A 22,854-nucleotide genomic window follows, 5' to 3' on the forward strand; every position below is an offset into this window, starting at 1 on the left:
CATGTGCACTGTGATATATGTGCACTATGACATGTGCAGTGTGATATATATGCACTGTGACACATACACTGTGATATATGTGCACTGTGACATGTACACTGTGACATGTGCACTGTGACATGTGCACTGTGATATATGTGCACTGTGACATGTGCACTGTGATATATGTACACTATGACATGTGCAGTATGACACATACACTGTGATATATGTGCACTGTGACATGTGCACTATGACATGTACACTGTGACATGTGCAGTGTGACACATACACTGTGATATATGTACACTGTGACATGTGCACTGTGACACATACACTGTGATATATGTACACTGTGACATGTGCACTGTGATATATGTGCACTGTGACATGTACACTGTGACACATACACTGTGATATATGTGCACTGTGACATGTGCACTGTGACACATACACTGTGATATATGTGCAGTGATATGTACACTGTGACATGCGCACTGTGACATGTACACTGTCACATGTACACTGTGACACATACACTGTGATATATGTGCACTGTGACATGTACACTGTCACATGTGCACTGTGACATGTGAACTGTGACATGTGCACTGTGATATATGTACACTGTGACATGTGCACTGTGACATGTACACTGTCACATGTGCACTGTGACACATACAGTGTGATATATGTGCACTGTGATATATGTGCACTGGGACATGTGCAGTGTGGCCTGTGCACTGTGGTATATGCAGTCTGGTTCCTCTTAATATAAATGAAATAAAAAAGAAAAGTAAAAACATGGAATGACCCAAATAACCAAGCATTTATCCACTGATGGCTGAGTGGATAAATGTGCTCCTACCTCCCAGAGATCTGTTGAAACATGAAGGGAGAGGAGTTCAGAAACACGGCAGAGTAGAGAAACACAGAGGCAATAAACTAAGTGAAAGCCAAACCACGGCAGACCCCATCCCCAAAACGTCCAGACTGCAGATGCATAGGAATAAACAGTAGATGGTGGTTTCCAGGGGCCCAGAGGAAGAGGGAAATGGGCATGACTGGTGTCTTCCCATACATATGTGTGTGTGTGTGTGTGTGTGTGTGTGTGATAATATACGTGTGTGTGTGTGTGTGTGTGATAATATACGTGTGTGTGTGTGTGTGTGATAATATACGTGTGTGTGTGTGTGTGTGTGTGTGTATTTCTCTTTGAGGAAGTATGAAAATATCCTAAAATTAGACAAGGTAACTCTCTCTTCTGTGAATGTATATCATAAAAGAAATATTTTACAGAAAGTGAAATATACTTGCAAAAGCTGATATACAACAAAAGCTTACTCCTAAATTCCTTCATAGTATTGATCCCAATTATTTCTAAAATGGGAAGGAAGTCTCCCAAGACATGTCCCAGGTTATCAAGAGGCCTGTGTATCGGGAACATCAGTGTTGTCTAATGTGTAGATCCGAAGCTAAAACACAGTAAGTAGCCAGTAAACGTCCTTGCATGGATTAAAACCATAAAGAGCCCAAGACTGGGGGTGAGTCTAGGGGGTGAGGGAGACAATGCAGTCAGTGGATTGCTTACCACACAAGCATGGGGACCTGAGTTTGGTCCCCAGAATCTATATAAAAAGCTGGGTGTGGCAGCATGCGTCTTGAATCCTAGTAGTAATGGGCAGGCAGACACAGGAGGATTCCAGAGGCTCGCTGGCCAGCAAACCTTGCATCAAACTGCAAGCAGGGTTTTTACTCAAATATATTATGAAAGAAAAGAAAGAAAGAAAGAAAGAGAGAGAGAGAGAGAGAGAGAGAGAGAGAGAAAGGAAGGGAGGAAGGAAGGAAGGAAGGAAGGAAGGAAGGAAGGAAGGAAGAGGGGAGAGAGAGTCTGAGAGGAAGGGGAAGAGGAATGGAGGGAGGGAAAGAGAGAGCTGGTTATTTCAGGCTTAGTGAAGTACTGTCACTTAAGACTGCCAGGGACCCTCACTCCTGCCTTCCCACCGTGGTGGCAGTGAACAGATAGAAAAAGCTCTTTCCCCCTTTGCTCTGGCCCAATTGGAAACCAACACAATAGCCTGAAGAACTGAATATATGAGGCAGGAGTCACCTCACCTTCTAAGCTGTGGTGTGTGTGTGTGTGTGTGTGTGTTCCGGTAATTATCCCATATGAACCAGACACTTTTTCAACACCTCTCCTTTCTGTTTACACCCATGCGCCATTATTTTCTGTCTTTCTAATTAAAAAGGAACACATGTCCCCAAATCATAAGAATTATGTCTCCCTTCGCTGAGTAACTGAAGGCCAACTGAATTTGAACCGCTTCCTTTCACAAGCTATAACCCCGTGTCTCTCCATTCATTGAAACTAAAAGAAAGAAAAAGCTTTTGTTTTGTTCAGCACCTGTTAAAACACACCAGAAGAAACAAGAACAACCTTTTCTAAAAAGCAATCTACACATGCCAGACCGCCAAGAGGCGGCCAAGACTGCCATTGTTTAATGTATAACAGCCACAGAACCGCCTCTTCACCTGGCTAGCACTAGGTGCCATTGTAGGGTCTCACCAAATGGTAGGCAGCACCTTACAGCACATTGCTTACCACATTTCTTGCCCTGCATGCCATCACGAAATAAACTTAATTAAACAGTGCCCTCCAGAGGCCACTGGGAATTTAACTGTCCTGACAGAATCTGGAAAAAGTCCAAAGAAAAGGCAATTTAATTTTCTTTTGTGTTTATGTGGAGTCAGTACTTGGGCATGGTGTCCCTCCGTGGATGAGAACCAGCTCAGTCTGCCTCCACAGCGGACCTCTGACCGGGGCTAATCTGTTGGCAAAACATCCTTTATGAGGATGTGGAAATGTCATGGAACACTGCAGCTGGGCATGGTGGGAACTGGTGGTGCCTCCCCTGTCCTCCTGGGAACCGTCCCAGGCTGCATGCCTAAGCTGTGTCCCTCTGAATGAGCTGGCTTTCTCACTCCTGTGACAACTGTGTGCTTTGCTCCAGCGGCTTCTGGGACCTGATTCCATGAGACCTTTCAGTCTGTTTACACTGCTGAGCAGCCTGGCCTTATCCGCTCAACTTAAACTCCCAGGAGACCAATCCAGCTGTCAAGCAAGCCTCCAGGCAGGATCAGGATTGAGGTTATCGATCGCATGTGGAATGGCCGATAGGTAGAGGTTGGGATGGGGATTTGGAGGTGGAAGGAGAAAGGGCCAGAGTCCCGAGGTACAAAACAAGTTAGAATACCCAGAACTTCACGCAAGAAGGGGACTAGTGCTTCAAAGAATGTTTTTCTACTATGCATGAGCCACTGTTTCTAGAGGGTACCATGCACCACTGTCCATGAACTCCTAAACATCACTTCATCTAATCCCCTCAGGCCTCCCATAGGGTCCGTCCTGTATCGGCCTTATCTTCACAAGGACCTACTGGCAGCAATGTCTACATGTTTAGCGGTTTTTTTCCCCCCAAGGCTTATTTCCATTTGAAAGTGTGATCCAAAGCTTAGCAAGGTTGAGCCAAGGTCTAAACCAGAGCTTCAGATGCTGATGCTGAGCTGTCAGCATTATCCACCTTCTCTGCCCCCCACCCCCAACCCGAGGCAGCCCTTACAGCAGCTACAGAAACCCCACCAGAACAGAGCTCATTCTCAGGGAGATGCAATCATGAGCAAGGTGTGATTCCCGCATGGAGAACAGTGAGTAGAGACTAGGAGGGGATTATTACTGACCGGCTCACAATTCTTTTCTCTCACTGTGTAACAAATGCCGCGCATGCAGAGGCTTTGGGGAGACACCCATCATTCATGTGTTCAATATGGTTTTTAGTCTGTTTGTTTCAATGTACATGGATGCTTTGCACGCATGCCTTGTAGCCTCAGAGGCCAGTAGAGGGCGCTGGATCCCTGGATCCCTGGATCCCTGGGACTGGAGTTATAGATGGTTGTGAGTCTCCCTGTAAGCATTAGGGATTGAACTTGGGTTCTCTGGGAGAGAACATCTGCAGAGCCATCTCTGCAGCCCTTACTGTGGTTCTTAGGGGAGAATTCAAGTAGACTGGCTCTGCTCAGCATGGCATAAGGCTGGCAAAGGATGCTGGCTGGAGCTGCAAACCATCTCATCTATGGGTCAGGCCCTCCAAGATCCCCTGTGGCTGGCAGAATCCAGTTATTCACACTTGTAGGATTAAAGTCCCATCCCTGACTATTCGCTTGGGTATCTGAGTTCCTTCAGGCCAGATGGGAACACTATCCCGATGCTTTCTGCTTCTGGCTAAACTGCTTAGGGACAGTTCATGCGATTTGGTGAGACCCCACCCTGACCATTTCACTTTCTTAAAGTCACCTATGTTATGAACTATTAACTAATCATGACATCAAGCTTAGATTCTGTTGCAGGGGCTATGAGGGCCCAGACATGGCACAAGGGTGAAATCTCAGGACATTTTAGAAACCCATCTATCTCCTACCTCCTGATTAAATACACAATGTTAAGCCAGGCGTGGTGGCACACTCCTTTAATCCCAGCACTCGGGAGGCAGAGGCAGGCAGATTTCTGAGTTCGAGGTCAGCCTGGTCTACAAAGTGAGTTCCAGGACAGCCAGGGCTATAAAAAGAAACCCTATCTCAAAAAACCAAAAATAAATAAATAAATACACACACAATGTTGTCTACAGGAGTGGGGAGAGGTAAGATCTCTGGGGGCACTCGAACTGGACTTAGAAGGATGGAATTCCGTGGAAAAGACAGCATCCCCTCGGTGGCCTTAGAAAATGCAACATCATCACTAAGGAGCTGAATGTGGAAAGTGTGAAGGGTAAACATTTCAAAAGTATCACAAGAAGTTTCCACTATCAGGTGGTAGAGGGGACCAGTCAGGAAATGACACAGTGCTGCGGGACAGCAGGAGGCATGGAAAGGAAATGTGGGCAGACATATACAGCCACAGTAAACTGTAAAAAGATTCCTGCCAGGTGGGGTTTTTATAGTCACGCTGAAATTTATAAAGAGTTAAGATTAACTTTGTTGCCCCACGTTCAAAGAAACGCTAGTTGAAGTAAAATCTGAAATCACAGAGAAGAATTTTAAAAATATAATCTTGCAAATAGGCAGGAGGATGTCAGGTCTTTGGGAAGATGGTATCAGTGTAAGGAAAAAGACTGTCATAAAAGAAGCAACAAACTGAGGGTGGGGGAAGTCAGTCAGTGTTAGAGGGCTTGTCTGGAACACACATGGCTCTGGGCCCCACCCCTAGCACCACAAACACAAAGTGACAAACTGACCAAGCAAAACCCAGCCACTCTCATCCATAAAAACGCTTAAAACTTCAAGGCAGCAGTGACATTCACTTTTACAAGGCAGCAGTGACATTCACTTTTACAAGGCAGCAGTGACATTCACTTTTACACGATTGGAGGACATTTTAACCATCTGGGTAAAAGGATTAAAATCAGTAACTTCCAAATGCCTATCCAGTCAGTGTTCAGGGGCCTCACTTAGGACAGTAGGTCAGTTAGGTGACCTGTTAGACAAACAAATGAACTAAAAATCATTTCCAAGCATCCTGGTGGTAATAATAAGCTGCAGTTATAACCACAAGGCCAGTGCCAAGCTGCATGCCTGTAACCACAGCACTCTGGTGGCTTAGGCAGGAGGCTAGTGAATTCAAGGTCAGCCTAGGCTACAAAGCAAAACTCCATCTCAAACACACACACACACACACACACACCAAACATATACACCACACACACATACACATATCACACACACATCTCACCACACACACATACCACACACATACACGCCATACACACACACAAACACACATCACACACACATCACACCACACACACATACATATACCACACATACATACAGACACCACACACACATACACATATCACACACATACACACCATACACACACACACAAACACACACCATACACACACATGCACACATCACACACATACACAAACACATACCATACATACATACCACACATATACACACACCACAAACACATACACACACGGCACACATACACATACACATATATCACACATACATACACACACCACACACACATGCACACATCACAGACACATATACCACACACACACCACACCACACACCATTGCTCCCCCAACCCCTCCTCATAAAACAAGCCACATGTCTATTAAGTAAACTTCCATGTAAGTCAGAGTTTCCAATCTAAACATGCTGTGGCACACTATCAATCATGTATTATTTGTAGCAAAATAAATCAGTAAACAATTCATGGGAATAACTTAGTGACAATATCCTTAGACACATTATGTTCATTCCAAAGAACACGACCAAAGAGGCTGACTTGAAAGCACTGCAAATGCAATGCTAAGTACAGCACTGAAACCAGTCAGCAACCAGAAGAACACTCATTCATAGAGATGGGGGGTGGGGTGGGGGGGTTGTGGTGTGGCACATGCCTGCCATCCCAGGACTAGGGAGGCAGAGGCAGGAGGTATGCCTGGAGTTCAAAGCCAGCTTAAAATATAGTATGAAACCCCGTGTCAAAAACAGCCAAACATAGAGGTATATAGATCTCTGTGACCTACTACAAGGCCAGCCTGGTCTACACAGTGAGCTGTAAGACATCCCAAGCTACATAGTGAGATCCTGTCTGTAAAAAGAAGGAACGGGCATTTCATAAGGGGGAGTGCATTTAAGTGTGTTCAGTGAAAGCAGAGGCAACCCACAGTCCTTTGCGCAGTCAGGAGTTTGCAAGCATTCCTGTGCTAGAAGCTATGAGGGAAACAAACCAAACCTAAACCCAAACCAAACAGTACTTTTTAATTCCGTTAGTGGGGCACCAATTAGTATCATTTCCTGTGGGAGGTAGTCTGCAATAGGAGTAACAAATTTAACATATGTTTTGGCCGTTGCTTTGAGGCACAGCCTTGCTACGTAATCTAGCCACAAGCTCAGGCTCTTCCTGAGCCCAACTCCCAAGTTACAGATGTGGGCATTGCACATACACTTACATGTATGTACACAGCAAGCGACATGTGAATGCAGATGGATTGTGGACTTGCTGAGATAGCGAAGATTCAACAACAACAACAACAACAGCAACAACAAAACGCCTAGCAACTGATGACTGCTTAAGTCAATGAGCTAAGAAAACCTCAGCGCAGTTAATAGTTACTAAAGAGGGGAAAGCAAAGGGCATGGTCTGATTGGAATCAATCTCTAGAATGGTGTGTGTGTGTGTGTGTGTGTGTGTGTGTGTGTGTTAGTGCAGGAGCCCACAGGTGCCAGTATTAAGTGTGAAATCTCCAAAGGCTGGGAGTCTAAGCTTGTGCATCATCTGACATGGGCGCTGGGGACTGAATTCTGGAAGAGTGACATGTGCTCTCAACTAGAGTCATCTTTCCAGCTGCTCTCAGGCAGGTTTTTAAGGGAGAGAGTGTGAGGGCATCAGATCCCCTGGAACCGGAGTTACATACAGTCGTGAGCTACCTTGGGGATGCTGGGAATTGAACATGGGTCTTCTGGAAGAATAGCCAGAGCTCTTAGCTCTGGAGACATCTCTCTAGCCCTCATTAAGAATTCTTGGAAAGACAGTCCAAGAACGGTAAGAGCAGGACTCTGGTCACAGCGACAAGAGAATAGGGTTTGGATTCAGGAGGCTTCTCCCTTGACATACGTCTATTTCTGTCTCAATAGGTCAATGTGAGCATGCAGATCTTTCCGATGCAAAGGGTATTGAGAAAGGAAGTTGGAGATGCATATACTGCAGAAGAAGACAGATCAGGCCAGCAGAAAAGCATTAACTAAGCAGAATCAGGGTAGTGGGGTCAAGGTTGTTCTGGTCTTTAAATCCTGTCTCAATGCTGCTGCTGAAAAAATAAAAAGCCGTGACCTAGGGAAGGACTGGGTATTCTCGGAATGAGTTAATAATATTGCCAATATGTTGTCCTAAAACAGTGCTTCTCAGTTTTCCTGATGCTGCTACCATTTAGTACAGTTCCTCATGTTGTGGTGAGCCCCTACCATAAAATTACATCATTGCTACTTCATAACTGTTATTTTCCTATTGTTGTGAATCATGATGTAAACATCTGACATGCAGAATATCTGATATGCCACTCCCAAAGGGGTTTGGACTCACAGGTTGAGAACAGCTATTCTAAAATAAATAAACAAGACTCTCAGTGAAAAAAAAAAAAAAAGAATTAAAAGCTCTAGTGGTCGATGGTTCAGTGGTTAGGAGTAGTTGCCACACTTCCAGAGAACCCAAGTTTGGTGCCAAGGACCCCATGCCAGGCAGCTTACAACCACTTGCAACTCCAGCTCCATGGGCAACACCCTCTTCTGGCCTTTCTGGTACCTGCACACACACCGCACATATACATACAGATACACAAATACAAATTAAAAATAAATCCTTGTAGGGCAATGTGATGCATGCCTTTAATCCTAGCACTTGGAAGCAGAGGCAGATGGATTTCTGCGAGTTCAGGTTTATGTCTGTAGATTGTTTCAGGCTAGACAGGGTAACATAGTGAAGTCTGTCTTTTATAAATAAATAAATAAATAAATAAATAAATAAATAAATAACGCATCCTCCACATATCTATTTGATTGATGCACAGGTGAATCTCTCTGTTAGACAGATAGTTAGATTCTAGAAGTCTTGGAGGATATTGGGGCTGGACCCCTCCCTGAGAGTCCACAGCTTGTAAAACGAAGGACTCGAACAGCAGACCTTGAATGGCTTGAGAAGAATTGAGAGCAGAGTCCTCTTTGTGGTCCTGGAAGGAGGAGGGACATTCTGACTTGCATGCCCAGGAGGTCATTAATGGATAACTATCTATTGGGGCTCCTGGAGTCCTGAGCCTTACACAACTATCATAAAGCAGGAGGCCTTCGATAAAGAATAATGCCACGCTATTGTTTCCTCTGCGAGAGACAATCTAAACAGGCCTGTCACCACCTGAGCAGCACAAAGTCCCTCAGAAAAGCTGCTGGTGACAGTCTAGGAGGAGATGGGGTGGGGGGAGAATATGCTTAAAATATCTGGTATGAATGATAAAATTAAATTAATAAGAACAATAATAATAATAATGGCTAGTTGTGGTGTTTGCTTTCAATCCCAACATTTGGGAGGAAAACAGCAAGTGGATCTCTGTGAGTTCAAGGCTAGTCTTGCCTAAATCGTGAGTTCTAGACCAGCAGGGACTACATAGCCAGACCCTTTCTCAAACATAAATAAGTTATTTAATAATATAAAGCCTGTTTGAAATGTATCTCAGGAGAGCCACATTATCCCTTGAGAGTGAGCTTTGCCCTACAATAAACTCTATCCTCTTTCTTAACCTCTGTCTGAATTCATTCAAGGGAGCTCACAGGACAGGGTCGCCAAAGACATTAAGTGTTTACTTGTTTGTGTGTTTATTCCTTCAAGGTATCTTGTCTGTCTTGGGCTGGTCCATCTCTGATCATTCTTCAAGCATCAGGCAGGACTTTTCAGGAGTGCATATCTGGACTGCCGTGACTCGCCCTCAGGTTTGACAGAGATTGGTTTTATACGGGTTGAGTCTTTAAGGATATCTGTACCCCATCCCCTCCCTCACAGCTGTCCTTGCATCTTTCAGAGCATTTATGAGTAGACACCTGTGTTGGCAAAGGCCAAGGCTTTTCTAATAAATCTCGATTCCTTTCAACCTGTCTAACCTCATACCCAGCCCAGGGAAGGGCTGACTGAAAGGTTACTCTAGCCGTGGAAAGAGCTCAGCCTCCTTCATCTCCTTTCCCTTCCTCAAAGGGGGGGGGGGACAAGTTTAAGTTCTGGAGATGATGCAAAGGAAAGATCATGATCCCCCTGTTCGGGGAGATGAAGGATTAGACCATCACGGCAGGCCTTGACTATTCATCTCTCTGAGTCTTGGAGAACCCCACTTCCCCACACTCCATTATTTTCAACAGTATTAGAGCCACCCAAAAAGTCACCAGTAGTCATGTTTTTTGTTTGTTTGTTTTTTTAAATATTTAAGTAACATAAGTCAAACTCACATAGTCAAAATCTTTGGAGGAAGATCATGATCTTCCTATGGAGAAATCCATATAACTATATAACATATGTTTTGTTTTATTTTATTTGTTTTTACAGTGGTAGGGAGTTGGATCCGGGGTCTTAATGAATGCCAGGAAAGTGAGCTACCACTGGGATGCAGCCTCAAATTGTTTCTGAGGCTATCCAGCTGTCCTGGAACTCACTCTGTAGACCAGGCTGTTCTCAAAATCAGGGATACACCTACTTCTGCCTCCCAAATTCTGGGATTAAAGGTGTGTGCCACCATGCTTGACTGGTTTTAGTTTAAATTGTATACACATGGGTCCTTAAAATACTTGGCCCTTCTAAAAGCTACACAAAGTGAACGAGGAAAGAAGGAGCCGTGGCTTTCTATTTCTGTGAAAGCCAGGCTGCGAGGTGTCTTGCCTCCCTTCAGAAATCTCTAAGAGAGGGTAAGAGGTAATCCAGGCATCAGAGCTTGGATTTCAAAGACCCTCTTGTGAAAGAAAAATTGAAAATCACTTGGGGACATTTAGTACTCAAACATGAGAGAACAGAAATGCTCAAACGCGTTCAATACTCAAGTAAGAAAGGTGAAGCAGAAGTCAGCCCTCCTGCAAAAGGCTCAGAAATGCCCATGGGGGGAGGGTATGAAATCAGACAGTAGCACTTTAATCACGCCAGATGCCTCCCTCCTTATGCTTCCTAGTGACAGCAATTCCTAGAAGTACTTCTAACACTTTAGAAGTGGGTATCTGAAGTGAGGCATTGGGGGTTTCCTCTTACTGGGTGGGAGTATATGGCCGCACCGGCATTCAGTTCCAAGTCAGGTATCAGGGAAGCAGGTGGTTGGAAGGACAGGAAGCACATCTGCATGGTGCGCTGCGTCACAGGCGTCTGGATGGAGCATGGTGTCGTGGATGGCTGGATAGAGCGCTGTGTCATGGATGGCTGGATGGAATGTTGTATTACTGCCATCAGGATGGAGGGCCGTATCACAGGTGTCTGCATAGAGCAGTGCATCACGGGCGTCTGGATGGAGTGTCATATCACAGGATAGAGCACTGTATCCCAGAAACTCTCCCATTTCATATCATCTCTTCCGTCCTAAAAGCAAGTGGACCCAGGGCTGGGGATGAAGCAGGCATGAAAGCCTGGGTTCAGCCCCCAGCACCACATCAAGCAGGCTGGCAGTACATGCCTGTGACTCCAGCACTCAGGAGGCAGAAGCAAGAGTGTCTGAAGTTAGAGGTCAGCCTCTGCTATATAGTGAGTTTGTGATCAGCTCGGGCCTGTCTCAAAAAACCAAAAACAGTGGACCCTGAAATGTCACTTAATAAATGCCTGTTGATAAGTGTTTACAGACACTGCCAGCTTTTTCTAAGAACTTACTCTATTAGTCACTATAACGCTACAGTCTTGGTTACCTGATTTACCTTAAAAGAAATTTCTGGTCTAGGCAGTAGTGGCGCACCTTTAATCCCAGCATTCAGGAGCAGAGACAGGCTGAGTTTGAGGCTAGCCTGGTCTACAGAGTGAGTTTCAGGACAGAGAAACTAGAAGCTGGAGTTAAAAACTCTGGGGATTCCTTCTTTATTCATCTTGAAGAGCCCAGCAGGATGGATCATGCAATCGCTGTCTCATCTTCTGTGGGAACTGGGGGGGGGGGACAGGAATGAAAGTTGGGGAAACAGCACGTTTTGGTGACTCAGTATGGTTCAGGAGGGGCGATTCAGCAGAGACCTCAGCCTGAAGAGCGCAGCTGTGAAGCACATCCAGCTCCGGGGACAGACAGCTCCAGCACTCTCTCTCACAGTGCTTGATTTCAACCACAAGATGGCAGACAACGGCTCTCAGATTCTCCACTGCCTTGGCCTGGTGGCACTTAGAAACTGAGGGAAAGCAAGCTTGGTGCTTGTTTCCAACAGTAGCAATGACTCTTGTCATCAAGTTGCTACAAGCTACACCCTATGAGACGGAAGGTTCTTAGGGTGTAACCCCTGTTTTTTAATGAAATGTAGAAAAACTTATCTTTATTTGTTTTGATCACAAACTACAGGATATAGAAAACTTATCCAACGCCATTTGTTATTATTTATGGGTTTGAAAAAAAAAGTTATTGACTCTGAGTCAAAGGCATAAACTTGATCTCTGGGAAGATAGATGACCTCAGGAAAGAACTCCCCCGAGCCTCAGTTTCTTCCGTGATATCAGAAAGTAGGACTTGAATGAGCGTGAAGAGATTCCAGAAACCAAGCCATGAAAAGAACTCGCATGAGAAGGCAGCAGGCTGAAAAGAATGGAGCTGGGTACCGGTGTGGGTCATGGGCTGTTTCTTTTAGCCTACATCCTTAGGGGAATGGGCTGTTCCACATAGCCAATTTTCCAGATAATTGAATTGTAAATGCTGAAATTTGTTTTCCTTTTAACTTTCTGCAATGGAAATCTTTCTAAAGTGTGTTACATGCTTCTCTGGCTCCTTAGAGAGCATGCTGAGTATAATTTAACCTTTCGTTAATATCTCTAGGTCACCACCTAAAGACTATATATATATATATATATATATATATATATATATATATAGTCTTGCATGGAGTACTAGGTGCCTCTGAGCACACATGCAGGGAGACAAGACCCTGTGCTAAGCGGCCCCAGGGACCATATTATAAAGCTATAATTGGAGAATCTTCCTTTCTCTCTGTCTCCTACTACATCACCACCTGCAGTCATTTCTCCAAGTAACACCTTCTCATACCCTCTTGACACTCTGCCTAAATCTGCTTTAATCCAGACAGAACTCAAGGTTGCCATGGGTAACCAGTCTAAGATTGTACCAACCCTAAATTTATTTTTACACATGATTTGGAGGCAGAGGGGACTGAAGGCTGCTGCTAGCTAGGGCTGATACTCAGCTAGTCTTTATTGCATGGCATGTCTCTGTGCCATTTGACCAGTCACCTTGAGTATGTCAGGGCCATATCTGCCCAGTGAGATTTTCTTCTGGGATCGTACAGACTCCTCATACTCCAGGAACACATTGGCACTATCATGGCTGGAGTACTTAAGACCCTATGCCTGTATGTGTCTTTGACTTAAGTGGCCAGCACCCAGACCATTGAAGCTACACAGTAAAATAGCTCACTGCTAATCCAAGGTTTCAATTACTTGTGGTCAAAAAGGTCAAAACCCTTCAGGACAGCGAGATATTTTGAGAGAGAAAGCACGTCCATATAACTTACAGTAATTTGCTATGATCGTCCTATTTAAATATTACTTATGGTGGCTAACCTTTCGCTATACTTAATACATACTAAATTTTGCCATAAATATAGCCCATCAGTACAGGGTAAGGGACTGTCCATGGATAAAGGGGACCGCTGTGCTGTCACTATCATCTCTTGTGTCTGAGGAGCTGGCAGGGTTTGAGGTTCTTTCGTTCCAACTCAAAAGCCTATTCTCTGTTGTGACTTGTGCTGTGGGTTCAGGTTGCCCAAGGCTGGATGGGTGAGGTGCTAAAAGGTCCTCTGGACTAAGTATCTTCCTTGTGCCAGCTACATAGTCACCGTGTAGATAAATCATCTTCTCTCACCCACCATGCAGCTCTTATTAGGAAAACAGAGTCAGCCTTCCATGCCAAGGGAACAGTCACAAGGCTTCTGGAAGCCAGGGTGACTCCTTAGAAGGCCTGTGTCCTCTGGACTGTGCTATGTTCACATTTATTAACCTATAAAAATTTCCAAAGCCCACATTCTGAAAACAAAAACATTTTTAAAACGAAACATGGGCCTCTTTACTTTTCAGAAAAGTCCATTTGTTCTTGTCTGGGTATGTGGGCTCCATCTTAATTAATTCCACATTTTGTTTCCAATTTGGAATAATCTGTCTCCAGGGAACAGATCTGGTTTACTTATAGAGAGCTAGTGGAGGGGGTGACTAGGGTTACAAAATATTCCTTGTAGGAACTAATCTAAAAACCTTCCCCATTTCTTCCTGCACCAAACAGAAGTAACATTTCGGAACGTCCCATCTTTTCCAGAATGGTAGCCAAGAATTTTATAAACAGAGGCTTCTGCCATGTAATTACCAGCTTTGTCTTTAAGGGGTGGGGAATGTGACATCACATGTGACTGATATTCTTCATTCTTCCAGAATGTTCTCTGAAGTTCACAGAAGGAAAAAGCTGTCATCCCTCAGAAACTTCTTGGGGCACCTGAAGCACACTGTGGACCATAAGAGCACTAGCTATGGAGGAGGCTCCTACAGACCTGGGTTCTACGGATGTGTGGTTCTATACAAGAGGGCTGTCAAACCCACTCATGGCTGTGCGTGTGATTCTGAAATAAGCAACCATGACCTCATCATCTACATTTTGCACCTGTTCCTCCCACACTCCACACAGGCAACCATTGAAGCATCTTCCTCCTAAACCCACACACACAGTTCCTTTAGTTATCAGAGTTTCACAGAGGATGGTGAAAGTCAACGTACTGCTTGTGTTAGCTCTCCAAGGGTGTTGTAATAAACTACCACAGACCGAATGGCTTAGGAAACAGAAACTTATAATCTCACAGCTCTAGAGACTAGGGGTATAAGATCAAGAGGTTAGCAGAGCCAGGTTTCCCTGGTGCTGTGGACAAACCTGCTTCAGTCCTCTCTCCTGGTAGTTCTTTGGCATGTGACAGCATAACTTGTCTTGACATGTCATTTTCCCTCTGTGTTGGAGTCCAAATTAGCTTTTGATAAGGACAACAATCACATTGCATTATTCACCCAGACTTCAGTATGACCTCATCTTAACTACATGTGCAATGGTTTTACTTCTGAACAAGCTTGTATTCTGAAGCAATGGAAGTTAGGATTTCAACATATGATGAGTTTGGAGAAGGGGATACAACTCAACCTATAATATCACATGAAACAATTTTGAATTCAGAAGCAAACTTGAGAGGTAGACTAGATGTCCCAAAGAGTTTCTTATATTAGATATGATTTAGAGGTATGTGTGTGTCTTGGTAGAACACTAGTTCCTACTCAAAACTTCTTAGAACAAATCTTCACATATCAAAGTAGAAATTGTCAGTTATAATGAGTGGGAAAAAAAACATCTTGAAAACACTCAAAAACTCTTTAAAATGCCAGTAATAGCTTTCCACATACTCAGGCTCTGCATCTGTGGACTAAAGGAACTGTGAACTGCAGTACTAACAAGAAACACTTCGCATTTGTGCTGAGCACTTTTCTTGTTATGATTTCTTAAGCAACACATAATAATACAGATCACAACACAGATAAGAGCTATTTACATGGTATTAGGTATTGTAAATAGTCTAGAGATAATAGTACATAGGCAAATATTATTTCATTCGTATAGAGGACTTGAGCATTCTTAGATTTTAGTATTCACTCGGGATGCTGGAAATAATCCTTCTCAGATTCTGAGAAACACCTGTACCAAGATCCCCAGTCTACTCTCCAAGTTATAGTAGCACCTAAGTTGGCCAAAGAAATTCTTCTCTAGCTTGGATGTGGTCTGTCTCCCAAGGGCTTGTATGTTGAAAGCCTGGTCCTCAGTGTGGCAACACTGGCAGGTGCTATGGACCAAAGGATGGGGCCAAGTAGAAAGAGCTTAGGTCAATTCAGAGTCTGATATGTAAAGGAAAAATGGGACACCTGCCTCTCTAGCTTCTTATCTATCGATAAACTCGTTCCTGGTTGTTTAAGACTGTACCAACCCTAAATTTATTTTTACACATGATTTAGAGACAGAGGGGACTGAAGGCTGCTGCTGGCTAGGACTGATACTCAGGTAATCTTCACTGCATGGCATACCCCTGTGTCATTTGGCCAGTCACCTTGAGTATGTCAGGGCTATATTTACTCAATGAAACTGAGTCACCACTAGGCCTTCATAGGAGTCTAAACCTACAGGGCTCCCTGATCTCAGAACTATGAACTAAGTAAAATTTTTAATTCATAAGTAGTTTCCCTCAGATATTTTATTATAATAATGCAAAACCAGTCTAATCTGTGTCATTCCTTTTACAAGACAAGGCAAAAGGTCTGTTTCCTTGTTGGTTTATGTAGAAAGCCTTGTTGGCTTGTTCTGTTTCCCCTGATGTTTGTGGTTATACTAAAGAGGTGTTTTGTGCAGCCATAAACCATTCATGAAATTATACACCAGACTACAAAACTCCAAATGTAACACCATGGTAAGGAGGAAAAATTGTGAAGCTAGACCTACCTGGGTTCAAATCCCAGTTCTATCTTCTATTACTTGGGTAATTTTGGGCAAGGTAAATATGGTAGAGCCCTCCCATTTAAGCTTCTCATATAGACAAGTGATTAGGAACTGGGGGGTGTGTGGGGGCAGTTGTCCACTCTGGTAGATGCTGCTTAGAAGGTGGTATGTCTTTTAAGTCTTCAAAAGGGACCAGGAAGTGAGCTTTGAAAAAAAAATCAAGCAAGTCTCCTTATCTTCTCCTGCTGGCTTCTGGGTTGTTATGTGGCAATGGGTGCCTAGGGCTCCAGGTACATAGGAGAATGTGAACTCAGAAGGTCTGAAGCGTTCAACCCACACACATTCTAAAGGAAAGACTGGCTTCTGACCAGCCCTGGGAAGCAACAGGTAAGCCCTTGGAATATCCAGTGTGGGGATAGCACCTCTGTGTATCTAGGGTTGCTTAGCTATGCTACGGAGCTTGAAAGCTTTTGGCCACATGGTATTAATATACTACTAAAGGGACTAGAAACTAGGGTGACTAAGGTCAGGCCTACATGACCAATCCCATAAAAACCAAGGACACCGCGCCTTGTGTGAGCTTTCCTGCACATAGGCATCTCTGAGTATCATGTATACTGCTGATACAAGGTGGCAAGTGAAAACTGGCACAGGATTACTCTTAGACTTCCCTCTGTGGCTTTCACCATGGCTGGTTTCAGTCTTCATCTTTTCAAAGGGATAAACTGTAACCATGAGAGCTTTTCCAATCTCTACGAGCCCACCTGGCCTATCTCTGAATTGATAGTGTTTCTGGGAAGCCAGATTCACCAGGGAAACAACCTAGCCTGTCCTGTCTTAACTTCCTACAGTGTTGGGGGTGGGGTGGGGTAGGGTGGGTGGTTAGAAAATGTAAGTGTGTCAGGGTGGGTGTCTGCGCTTGAATTCTCTGGGAGTCCTGTGTCTGTTGTAGGTGAAGTTGATATGCAAGACACCCAGGACCACAGCTTTGGGCTTCTGATTGCCAATGAAATGCTGAGCTGACTGATAGAGTCTCGTTCAATGGGACATTTCTTATAGTTTCACATAGTGTTTGTTTTCTTTTTACCTCAAGTTTCAGGGAAAGGGAAATGCTTTGAATATAGGTGTTCTTAGCAAACAGAACCACCCCCCCCCCAAATAATAGAACACACCAATCAGGGATTCAGTGACAAATAGATGCAACTCAACACATGGATATTTCTAGGAAGTGCGCTTTGAAATATCAAGTCTTCTCCTCTCCTTTTAACTCCTGGGATCTTAAGAGACCACAGGAGCCTAGGACTCAGTGTGTTTTCCTGTAGGGCACAAAAGTCAACAGCTTCTTGCCAGGGCAATAAGAACTCTAGAAATATAGCACCAAGTAAGATATAATCCAATCATGGGTTGCGTGCTAAACCCTTGCTTACCTGGCCCCACTGACATCAACTCCGACCATCAGCTGTCCGTTCAGGGAAAGGATCTCATCCCGGAGCCGAACTTTCCCGCTCTTCCCCGCTGGGCTGTTCTTCCTCAGCTCTGTCACCCAGATGCAGCCCACGTCCAGCACTGGCCCCTGGTGGGTTTTCCTCTTCTTACCTCCTCGACGCTTTTCACCATAGTCCCCGAAAACAGGGATGTTGCCAAAACTGAGCCCCACAGTTTCAGTGTCTCCCAGCTGCTTGGTGAGGTACACCGTACAGATCTCCATCTCTGGGGGACTGTGCTCACATGGGACTGTGCTCTCCTCCACAGCCAAGTTCAGTTGGATGTACTCCTGCAACTTCTGGATGGCTGCCTGGCAGAGCCGCTGCTCGGGACTGTCCCCACCCTCCCGAAGGCTGTTCTGCAGCCACTCGTACAGGAGGGGCAGGTGCAGCAAAGCATTGTCCTGGGTGATGGGCATGGTGCTCACTCCCAGACACCAGCATCATGAGAGGTCCTGCTTCCTGAGACTGGACCCCGTGGGGACCCAAGTCCCTTGGAAAGGCTCCCAATCATCAGCTTTGCCCATGTTCATGTTCAGGCCAGTAGATGAGCTCTAGGGATGTCTCCTGTGAGACTGGGATGTTTGCCTTGGCAAAAGAAGGACAGGATACAATTAAACCACACTGAAACAATGGCCCGGGAGTGCTCAGCAAGGGAAGGGAGGAAGTGTCTAACAAGTCCTTGCTTGGTTCATTTCACAGCAGGGTTCATGCAAATGACGTGGAAATCTGGCTGTTTCTTCAGCAGGTGTCTTCTTGCTTGGGCTCATTCACACCTGGAAGAGGAAGAGGAAAAACAAAGACTTGCAGTTACAACACCCAGCCTGGTGAGAAAGGAGCAGATACAGGCACATTTTAGGAACCAAATAGCTCCCTTCTCCCTGCCAGTCTCCAGTATAGCTCCTTCCAGGTTGAACATACAGATTGAACACCACACACACACACACACACACACACACACACACACACACACACACACCAGAAGCCTCTGGGACACTGTCCTTCTCCAGGAAATTTCCATGATCAGCATGGAAGTGAAATCCCACTTCTCCCATCAGTACAGCATCAAACTCCTACCCAACCAGAAGGCTGCAGGGAAAGGCCCAGCGGGAGGACAAGGAAGGATCTAGACCACTTCTCATCCATTTCTAATTACGTCACCTCTTTTGAGACTGCACGGTTTGGATTAAAGGGGATCCAAGAGAGGTGGCAGCTTGCAGCACCATGTAAATAAATTACCTCCGTAACAAAAGCATTTATTTTAATGCTAGGGTTGTCAGCTTCAAGCTACTCAAAATTAATTTAAATTATCATGGCTATTTGCTTGAGATGGGACTCTAATTGGAGACCTATATAGAACAGACAAAAATGGATCGGACCGTTGTGATAGAATTCTGTGTGCACAAAGTCTGATAGTTCAACTGTCCTTAGAAAAGTAAGGTTTTGAAGCTTGGAAGGAGCGCCCCCGAGGGGTGAGAGTGCTCATGCTTATAACTGAGGATTCCTGTTCTCTGACCCTTCAGGGTCAACGTTTTGTACACTGTAGTGTTTCACTGGATGCAGAGGGAGAACTATACTTAATGCAGTCACATACAGGCTGAACAGCCTGGAAGAGGTGCTTGAGGTCAAGGTATCTCTGATTTGAGATGAGTTTCGATTTTGAAATATGTGCGTATCTATAATATCATAGGGCAGGGTCTGCATCTCACCAAACAATTGACTTAAGGTCCTCATAGGTCTTCTACATATGATAGTATGATAGTGGCTTCATATACTATTTCAAACGATTTTGATATGATATCAATATTCACGGCATGAAGTTTTCCACCGGTGGATCCAGTCGGTGCTCAAAACATTTCAGACTCTGGACCAATTCAAATTTCAGATTTCAGGATTCTTAACTTGTATTGAGAAAACTGTCCAACCTGTGTTCTGAGTCATCTCAAATAGTTGCCAGGTGGCTGAAAATGCCTTTGACTTGCTTGTTAGAGAAAAATCACAGAAAATGAGTGTTCATAGGAAAACTATGACTGAAGGGACAGCTGAAGAATTCTCAATGGTAGGAATGAAATGCAAAGATTGAGTAGTAATATAATGTGTTTTTAGTGGGAGCACACCTTTAACCCCAGCCCTTGAGAGGCAGAGCAAACAGTTTTCTAGGAGTTTGAGACCACACCTGGTACCAATGGTGAGTTCCAGGCCATCCAAGAATAATGTGAGACCCTGTCTACAAAAAAGAAAGGAAGGAAGGTAGAGACAGACAGAGAGAGAGAGAGAGAGGAGGGAGGGAGAGAAGACAGAGGAGAAGGAAGAGGAAGAAGAAGAAGGGAAGGAAGGAAGGAAGGAAGGAGGAAGGAAGGAAAGAAGAAGGCAGGCAGGGAAAAGTGTCTCTGAATGTGTCCCTACTTTTCCTCCTCTGACAACCGCAGCTTCTCCCTTGCACCACCACGTGTCAGGGTGAGAGGGTAGGGTAGGCTTCAGGAGTCATCTAGTCTTTGACCCCAAATCTATGGCCAGAATCAAGTGGATATGGATAGACAAACGACCCAAGATGAACAATCAATTTTAGTCATCTCCAAATATTAACAACTCCTGAGTTGCAAAAGAGAAGAAAACCATTAGACTCATTGTCTTTTCTTGTTGAAAGCTTTGTTCTATCTCCTCTGTGCCTTCTGTTAGGTTTCAGGATGTCCATATATCCAGAAATGAGCTCAAACTGGACTATAGAACTTGTAAGGAACTGGATTCTCATCTCCTAAAGGAGTCCTTTCGCTTGGTTATCCATTGACACATACCTGTGGCAGCTATCAGAATATCAAAGCCCATGCTGGCACCCAGACTCCCTTAGTATCATGAGTACCTGTTATACATTTCAAAGTCCACACTGGTGTGCTGGCCCTTCTCTCCTCCAGTTACTGATCCTCCTTATAATCCATGTGTCTGTCCACCCCACATTTTTTATCTTTCTATTCTTTCTCTTCCCCTCCCTCTGTCTGTCTCTGTTTCCCTCCCTCCCTCCTTTCCTTCCTCCTTCCCTCTCTCCCTCCCTTCCTCTGTTTCTGTCTGTCTCCCTCCCTCAATCTGTCTGTCAGCCCATCCCTCTGTCTGTCTGTCCATCCCTTCCTCCCTCCCTCCCTCTGTCTCTCTCTCCCTCCATCCTTCTTATGACTTATTCTCCTTATGACTCCATCTCTCCTATGACTTATTCTCTATCTCCTGCTATCTCCCTATCTCTACGACTCTCCCACTCTGCCCTTCTCTAGCCCTGGCCATGTCCAGTCTGCTCCAGAATCTTCCAGGTGCCTTTGCATCTCTCTCTCTCTCTCTCACACACACACACACACACACACACACACACACACACACACACACTATCCTCCACCCCCACTGATAATAGAGCAGATATCCCAGTAGTTTCTTTACAGAGTCCCTCATATACACTGTTGAAATAATTTTGTTTATTTGTGTACTGGGAATTGGGTCCAGGGGCAAGGGTAGGTTTTGCAAACCCATGTCAGTGAGCTGAATCTCCAGATCTTGTTTCCTTTTTGGCTTGTTTGATGTTGTTGTTGTTGTTGGGGAGATGGGGACAAGGCAGCCCAGGCTTGTCTCAAAGTGTTGAGCTTCCTAATCCGGCCTCCCACCCCACTTGGCCTAGGTAGCTAAACTTTACAATGTATTTATTTGTTGTTATTAGTTTTGGTGCATCTGTGCACATGCTGCATGCGTGCCTGTATGTCTCTGTGCACACATACATACATGCACGTGAGAAAGCCAGGGGACAACGTTAGGGAGTCAGTTCTCTCCGAGTGTGGATTTTGGGGATTGAACTCAGGGCACCAGGCTCAGGCAGCAAGTGCTTTTTTCTTTGCATCCATTTCCAAGGTCCTTAGTTACATTAAATGGAATTTAATTGGTCGTGGTAGTGCAAACCTGTAGTTCCAGGACTAAGTGGGAGGGAGGGGTAGAAGGACTACCTGGAGTACAGAGAGTTCTAAACCAGCCAGCGCTATACTGTAAGATGCTTGGCAGTGTGTATGTGTGTGTGTGTGTGTGTGTGTGTGTGTGTGTGTGAGATGGGGGAAGGGCAGGAATACAGGCTCATGCAGGATGGCTAAATGAAGAAGAGGGGTGCTGTGGAGAGCCCTGCCTTCTCTCCTGACTCTGTCCCTTTGTTCTCTAGCAAGATCAGCTCCATCTAGAGGCCAGATGACTTCTTCTCTAACTCCACACAGCAGGTGGAATGTTGTCATTTGGAGTCCTAGCTCCAAATTGATCCTTTTGTTTCTGTTAAAGAGTGGGACCCCACTTCTCCTGGCCCAGGTTGGGGCTCAGTTTTCAGGGAAAAACTCAGTGCCAGCTTTGCTGTGGAGCCATGGTCTGGATTAGGGGACGGTTCATTTTGTGAACTCAGCTGCGGGCAACCTCTGTTGATTCTGTTAAGGAAGTATCATAGATTTATGTTATACGAATTTCCACTGATTCTAGGATGGCTTTGGAAGGGGGGTTAACCCAACAACTTGTATATGCCAACCCTTCATCTTCTCACTCTGCTGTACCCCCAGCCCCTAACATCTTTATCTGCAATTCCTCTACTACTGTGACAATAAATTTGTCTTACTGAGAGTATATTACCAGTGTCAAGTTCCAGGCCTGATTGATTCAACAATTTAATTTTTTCCTAATTCTTTAAGAAACATTCAGACATTAAAGACTCATACATGAGTCAGGCACGTTCAATAAATGACTCTATAATGACTTAAGAACCTGGTTCTTAATAAATATTCAGCAAATACTTCCTGAATGAATGGATGGATGCAAATTGACACCAGGAAAAAAATGCCTCTACTCCTGAGTTTGGCCTGCCTCAATCAGACGTTTAAAGAGCATCTTGGTAACAGTTGGTCTATTTTTATATATGAAATCATCCGAACTGTGACTAACACCTTGAATCACAAGCCATTAAAATTTAATTTAAAGGATCTTTGTAACTATTTTTCTTTCTTCCTTTCTTTCTTTCTTCCTTTCTTTCTTTCTTTCTTTCTTTCTTTCTTTCTTTCTTTCTTTCTTTCTTTCTTTCTTTCTTTCTT

At 44.5% G+C, this 22,854-nt stretch overlaps 1 protein-coding gene across 10 annotated transcripts in view; it reads right to left on the reverse strand.

The window, feature by feature from the left end:
- Pdzd2 (PDZ domain containing 2) overlaps positions 1–22,854 on the reverse strand; it is a 380,223-nt gene that overhangs the window by 207,399 nt on the left and 149,970 nt on the right. For all 10 annotated transcript variants that reach the window (XM_029469409.1, XM_029469405.1, XM_029469413.1 and 7 more), the window contains one exon: positions 17,708–18,540. In XM_029469409.1, the coding sequence (XP_029325269.1) occupies positions 17,708–18,183 (476 nt within the window). In that variant the 5' untranslated portion in view covers positions 18,184–18,540. The remainder of the gene's footprint in view (positions 1–17,707; positions 18,541–22,854) is intronic.

Source organism: Mus caroli, chromosome 15 (genome assembly GCF_900094665.2).
Source record: "Mus caroli chromosome 15, CAROLI_EIJ_v1.1, whole genome shotgun sequence".
Classification (NCBI taxonomy): Eukaryota; Metazoa; Chordata; class Mammalia; order Rodentia; family Muridae; genus Mus; species Mus caroli.